The 7,151-nt window shown below is 46.4% G+C and overlaps 1 protein-coding gene across 3 annotated transcripts in view; it reads left to right on the top strand.

Annotated features, from left to right (window-relative positions):
* The window catches only part of LOC109293510 (NADPH--cytochrome P450 reductase), a 73,522-nt gene that overhangs the window by 16,227 nt on the left and 50,144 nt on the right, over positions 1-7,151 (top strand). For 2 of the 3 annotated variants that reach the window (XM_019511499.1, XM_019511500.1), the window contains exon 2: positions 6,647-6,839. In XM_019511499.1, the coding sequence (XP_019367044.1) occupies positions 6,661-6,839 (179 nt within the window). In that variant the 5' untranslated portion in view covers positions 6,647-6,660. Of the gene's footprint in view, positions 1-6,257; positions 6,301-6,646; positions 6,840-7,151 lie in introns of those variants that run through there. The other variant, XM_019511498.1, reaches the window with a different exon arrangement.

Genomic DNA, 7,151 nt, shown 5'->3' with positions numbered 1-7,151 from the left:
TGCAAACTTCCCAGGGGGTACATGCAGCAGTGCAGGGCGGCACAGAGTGGTGGATGGTGGCGGTGGCTGCCGCATGCAAGCTTCCCATCCCCTGCTGCTGCCGTCTAGCACTCGGGGTTGATATATCACAAAGTTTGAGAACCCCTGGGATAGAAGATCCCTGGTGTGGGAGACTTCATTCTAGACCACCTTCTTTTGCCTTCTGCTTTGAAGGTCCTAGATCAAAGATGCTGCAGGCAGTTAAATATGTGGTGCATTGAGTCTGGCATGGCTTTGTATGGGTGCAAGATGGGTCTGATATGGCAGCTGGGTTTTTTTCTGCACCCATTTCTACCCTGCATGGCTTGTTACAGTCAAATTGCAGAACTGATGGTAATTGGGATTCTGTTCAGCACCACCCCTGCTCTGTGCCTGCGCTGAGTGCTATGGTCAGCAGAGGCAGGGGGAATTGCCAAGGAGTTGAGAGACCAGCCCAGAACAGGAGTGTGAAAGTGAGAGAGAAGAATCAGGACCACTGAACTAAGAGCATTCATGAACATAACTGTTGACACTAGGGTCAGTGAGGAGGGATGAACTTAGAGATTTGGGTTACTGGCTGTTGTGGGGAGAGCCCTGAACTGAGTACAGTGGATGGCCAGTTGTGGTGGAGTGATCTGAGCCACAAGTGCCTTTTTGCTTACTTATGTGAAGAGCCAATGGTCTATATTTTTAGGAGGGATGGTCTGGCTTTCCACACTTTGGGAGATTTTGGGGGGCACATTCTGAGAGATTGGCTTCCTTCCTAGAAAGTGGATAGCATGGGGGCAGCAGTATACTCTGAGCCATGTTCTGGAGATGGTGGGAATTGGGTGAGTCTGTTAACCTGTCCTCTTGCCCACCTGCAGCTGCCTTTGAAGTAATTAGGAGATGCGTGCCTGAGACATGCAGCCCTGCAATTAGATTGCTTCTTTGAGCCATGCTGCCCTCATGAGTAGGCTCAAAAAGCAACTGAGACAGAAAGAAGCATCCTTGAAATGAATACAAGGAGAGAAGTCTCTTCTGCCCAGTCTCTCAGGCTACATTTTTTGTGCCTGCCAGCCTGTGTTCATGGATATTCTCTCCTTTGCTCTTGGAGCTGTCTGTGCTTCTCCATTGAGTGCTGACATTCATTATGTGCTAGTCTTGTAGGGAGAAGATTAGACCGTTTTCAGATGTTTGACAGCTCTTGAGGAAGCTTCTTGCCAAGGATTGTCGGTAGTAATATTGCTGCAGTTATTTTAATTTAGTCAGGCTGGGGCCTTGTATGATGTTTTGAACATATACAACTTGTTCTAATGTCAGTGGTGGTCAAACAGGGTCAACAATTTTCAGGACGAGGCCCTTTTCCTTCAGTTCAGCAAAATGCTGGGCACTGGGATCAGGAGCTGACAGCAGCTGTCACATGATGATGTCTGACATCATAGCACCCAACATTCTTGCTGCTTTTCAAAAGATTCCCAGGGTCGTACACGGAGTCCATGTCAGAGCCATGCATAGGATCTGTGTCTTTGGAATCCCAGTCCACTGCCACGAATGGGGGTGAGGGAGGGCCTCTGGCTTTATCCCTTTTCCAGAATGAGGGGGCTTGATGTTAAAATCTTACTTCCTTTCTGAAGATCCTGGCTTTCAAAGTATAGTTTCTGGGAGACAAATGCTGTAATAAAAACAGACATTGTATTTGGCCCCACATGACCAATCTCTGCAGACAAGCCAGAGAATAAATGGGCATTGGAGTACACATCTGCTGGAGCCTCAAGGGAGTCTGCCTGCTCAGGTTTTAGGGCCCCATGAGGAGGAGGCACAAAGCCAGAAGGTTCTGCTATTGGCTTTGCAGAGCCTGTAGAGCTTCATTCCCCAGGACTTTCACTTTTGCCCCCTCTTTGCACATGCTGCTCAGAACTTGCTTTCCTTTGTGGTTTCCCTGTGGCTGGTGTGGGGGAGAAATTGGTTGGCTCTTTAGAGTGACAGGGTTGTAATCTCAAGTATCCATCCATTGCATTCTCAAAGCAACTGCATGTGAAGGGGGGGAGGGGAAGGGGGGCATGAGTGCAGTGGACAGAACACTGGACTGGGACTTGGGAGGCCTGGCTTCTATTCCTAGTTGTGCCACTGGTCTACTGAGTGACCTTGGGTAAGTTCCTTCCCTGCTCAGGACTGTGACTCAGGTTCTTCATATAACAGACTATTTTAATGATGTTAACCTCTGTAGAGCACAAGAAAAGTTGGTGTTTGGGAACTTGCATTTCTGCCTTGTGGGTTTTCTAGGGCCTAGGCAGTTCCTGAAGCTGTTGGGGTCCCTGTGGAGAACGCATACCATCATAGATACCTTCTGACTAAGCATTGCAGTAACTTCTCTTTTATGATTTCAAAAGGGCTCGTGCTTGAAACTTTTCCAGCAATCATCCTGGCAACGTTCGGGGTCACTGTAGGGTGAAGGCAGAATCTGCACGTGAAATGACAGGGTTTGGACAAAGAGTTTCTGAATACAAAAATGGTGTGTGAAACATAGATCCACAATCCTTTGCATTTCTTTTGCCACAGTGGATTGGGGTTTCCACAATCAAAAGGAAAAGAAAGGGGGAAAGAAAAAAGCAATAGCTTAACTGCATTTTCCTGATGGAAATCTTGTGTCCAGCACCAAAATTGAGTTGATAAATTTGAAAATACAGAAGTTAACAATTTGCTTCTCTGGCTGTGTTCTGTCCAAGTCCAAAGGTCATCTGGAATGCCAAAGAGACTTGGGGAAGCTGGGTGGTATCTTTCCTTGCATCAAAAGGTTCATGGGTTCAGTGTAAGCTTTTGAAATTCCTTTGCGAATGCCCCCTTTCTGCAGCCCTAAGAAGGTGTATAGGAGATGGGGAAGCCCATATGGACTGTGGCTTTAGGAATGCTTTCTGATAATCCCAGGAGATTTCCTGTGGCTAAGGCTGGGAAAGGCTAGTGCCTTCTCCTGTAACACCTTTCCATTCTGGGTTCCTGAATCTCCCCACCCTACTTGAGCATTTTGGTTCCTGGCAGCTTGCCTTTCTCTCTGTGTCCTTGAATCATCCTCCCACATCAAGCAGAGTAAAAGAACTAGGGTAGTGTATGTTTCTTTGGCTTGGAGTGGCAGGCGACCTTCTGTGACAGGGCATACATAGCAGTGAGTTTTAGTTAGATGTGCAGCTGTGAGCTCATCTGTTACCCAGGGATGGCTAACCTGTGACACAGGCAGCCTCTTACGTGTGGCATACAGCAGATCAGGGAGGGGGCTGGCAGTACACTTGGTTGGAAGCAGAAAGCAAAGTGAAGTCAGGCAGGGAATACAGAGAAGGAAACAGAAAGAGCTGCAAACCAGGAGGGGAGCAGAAAGCAGAGCAGATGATCAGGCAGGGGAAGGAGATCAGAGTGAAACTTGGGAAGTGGCTCTTGGTGGACCTCAGCAGATCCCTCTAAGTCTACTTTTAGTTCATAGGAGAAATCTGTTCAGTAAAATTCTCCATGGATCTGAGAATCAGCAAGTCTTTATTCCGTGTTTCCCTCAACAGCCTCAGTTGAAGAACCCCATGGCCTGCCTAATGTCATTGCATGGTGTTTATGTGTGTGTCTACCCCCTGCAGGCATGTTTCGTAATGCACTATAGCAATGCTAAAGAACTTTTTTCCTTTCCCTCTCCCAGTATCAGAATGGTCACAAAGCTGGGTCCAGTGAGGTCTCTGATCCTTACTGTGCTTGGAGTTGAGTTCTTCCCTTGCCCAGATACGTTCACGCCTCGGCAAGAGCAAGGCTGTTGTTTGGAAGCCACATAGCATGCCTTTGTCAGGACCTAGGACAGTGGTTTTCAACCTGTGGTCTGCAGACCCCCCGGGTTCCACAGACAATGTCTAAGGGATCTGTGAAAGATGACTGTGATCAATCAAAAGTGTATGAATCCCTGCAATTACAATTCAAAGAGGTATGCACCTCTATCTGAATTTTTTTAGGGGTCCGCAAATGATAAAAGGTTGAAAACCACTGACGTAGGACATAGGGGCTCAGCACCAGCCCTCACTAAGCCTTCAGTCTGAGAGTGGTTAGACTGTAGTTTATGGCTGTATGTTGTCTCTGAGTTGGTGACTATTACCCTGTCATATTTTGTTCTTCTCTGGAAGATGTACAATGTCCTTATCACCTCATCAGGATACAGTGAGCAAAAAATCTACTTGGGAATGTTTCCCCTGGGATGTTGTGGAGTGGCACTGGTCATTGTGTGCCTGACAGTAGTCACCTTTTGGCCATGAAGTCTTTTTCTATGGCTGTGTTTCCCAGAACCATTGGACTGAGGGACCCACATCAAAATTTCTCATTCATCACCATGTAAAGGTCCAAGGGACTGGTGTTGTGAACCACTGAACATGGCCTCATGGACCACAGTGTAGAATCCATCATTCTACAATGTTTTTCTGCAGGCTCGTGAGCCTCCCTGTCTTGCCCAAACTTCAGCTTGGGCGGCTCGCCTCTGCCTACTGTAATGTGCCTGGTAGTTCTGCAAATGCAGTAGTGTTCATTCTCTGCTGCTGTGGGGTGTTCAGCATTAGTGAACAATGGTGACTGCAGGTCCAGTGGGAGGTGAAGACAGAGAGAGGGGAGGGGGAGAGATAGCGTGTGCCTGTTTCTCTGTAACTATTAAATCATTTTGAAATTCCTCCAGAAGAAAGCTTTAAAGATACAGATTAAGTCTCTCTCTCCTAATGTTTTTAATTATTAGGGTTGGCACAACATGGTAGAAAAATATTGAGGATACTTGTGATTTGTGTCCAACTTTTGCTACTTATGTTGGTAGGACAGGTCATGTGTTGTGTCGTCCTGTCCCGTCCCGTCCCCCCACCCCCGTCTTGCCCCTCTGATGTCAAGCCCTGTGCTGTGACTTGTACTAGAAGGGCAGCTCATGCAAAGATTGAGTCACATCTTTGTTACTGCTAAGTGAGATCTTCTTGAGTTGGAGAGTGGAAATGATGCGCAGTGGAGAAGCTTTGCATTAACCGTGTTACTTACAAAAATGTTTTTCACTGATTTGGTAACAACACAGTTTCTCCAAGCCAGGTTCCCCAGCCTTCTCTCTCTGGGCTCGAGAGCCCTGCCTCCTCAGATGGTCACTTCCTCCATTCTGTCCAACAGTCCCTCTCCTGAGAATGGAATGGTCAGTGGGAGGAACAAGGGAGGGCTGACATTAACCCTCTCTGCCCTGGGGACCTTGCAGCCGTTGTAGGTTTAAGGCAGATAAATGCTCTGTGCACCAGTGCACTGAATGGGTTAACTTAATCACAGCTCTGGTAATGAGAAGCCACTATCATGAAGTTCTGTGCTGCCTCTACTTTCCTCTGTCACTTTTCTGTACGGACCAAGTTCAAATGTCCTTAGTCTTTTGCATTGGCAGGATACCTGACTGTTTGCAAAGGAGCCACTGTGGCCTGGCAGATCATAGTTCAAGTTAATCATCTGCTTGTCCAGGCACAATATTGCTCTACCCATGCTCAATCTAAATTCCTGGTCTGGACCATCATTAAGAACAGTTTACACGTTTAAGAACACGAAGGCAGAGCAGAAACAGAGTTACAGGGAGGCAGGATGGCCTCCTGATTTAGGAACTCACCTGGGTTTAATGCACGTCCTGTTTGACCTGGGCTGTATGAGGGGAGGGGCAGGGTAGGGATTAGATGCATCTCTGAGTACTTTTTGCGTGCCACTGGATAAAAAAAATATGAATTATTGTTAATACAGCAGCAGTGCCCAATGAAAAGGAATTAGATGTTTAGAAACTGACAGTTAATGCACGGATATTTGTTTTGAGGAGGGCGGTGGTGGGAGTTATGAAGCTGTAAACCTGAAAGGTGACTTAAGCCCCCTCTACACATCCAGATAAAGGCATACCCAGGGATCTAATGTGTGTTGCTGAGACTCTGAGTCAGCAGCTGCTGGGGTTGAGAGTCTCCTTAGCTTATGGGGCTCCCAGCCACATGGGGAGACCCTGATACACAGGCAAATTAAAGCTTGAAGCAACCAGCTATAAAATTAGTGCATGTTTTTGAGGTCTAACTTTATAGTGAGTTGAAGGTTTTTATGGTGGGATAGCTACTTTGCATGTGTGGCTGGTCTTAAGGTAATTGAACAATTAACCAATTAATTATGTGATACCTGTAGCGTGTAGAGGGGGCATTGGTACTAGTGACCAACAAATTAGACATGACTGCAATATGATGTGGCAAAATATAAAGCTAATGTAGCTTGTACTGCAGATGAGGCATCACAGCCCCATCCTGAAAGGTAATAGTCTCAGTCTGTGGTTCTGTGATTGATGGATATGAGGCAATAAGCTTGGGGCAAGGCTGGAAAAGAAGTGTCTTATATTGGAGCAAGAGAAATGCAATTGAAGGGGAAAATGTTTGCTGGGTATAATAAAAGCTCATTGTTTAGAAGTTTTAATAAGGCTCCTTTGTCCTATTTTAGCTATTCCCCTATGTCTGTGGATGTTTCAAGACCTATTAGACTATGCAGGGGTTGGGAGAGGAGAGAGTCTGGATAACTGCCTAGGTTTTTCCTCCTTCCTCTGATACTAACTATTAGCACTTCATCAACATGTAATTATTTGTTTTCTCTTTCCCCTTCCCAGAGTTGCTGATCACCATGGGGGATTCCAGCATGGACCCAACTGTGTCTCTGCCTGAGAGCACCGCACAGGAGGCTTCTTTCTTGAGCATGACTGACATATTCCTCATCTCTGTTATCATTGGCCTCTTTTCTTACTGGTTTTTCTTCCGCAAGAAGAAGGAGGAAGTCCCTGAATTCACCAAAATCCAGCAAACGTAAGTGACTGCCCTTTAAATCTTTATCCGAGATAAATTCCTTCAGGTCTCTCCAACCTTTCTGGTTCCTTAAAACTTGGACGTTAATATGAGATGAGCTTTTGAAATCTGTCCCTTTCCATGGGCTGACCTACATCTCTGACACCTGAGGTTGCCAAAAGGAGAAAAGGCAGTTTCTCGAGCTGCAGTAAAGTATTTAAGTGATACACCCAGTGCTTGCCTCCAGTAACAGTATTTTGCAGACCAGAAAAGTTGTCTGCATTGGTGCCAGCCATTAAACCTGGCTTCTGTTATCAGTAGAAGTCAAGGAGA

This window comes from Gavialis gangeticus, unplaced genomic scaffold (assembly GCF_001723915.1).
Source record: "Gavialis gangeticus isolate Ggan-Ray unplaced genomic scaffold, GavGan_comp1, whole genome shotgun sequence".
NCBI classification, from domain to species: Eukaryota; Metazoa; Chordata; order Crocodylia; family Gavialidae; genus Gavialis; species Gavialis gangeticus.
This window is presented reverse-complemented; position numbering and strand designations above follow the sequence as displayed.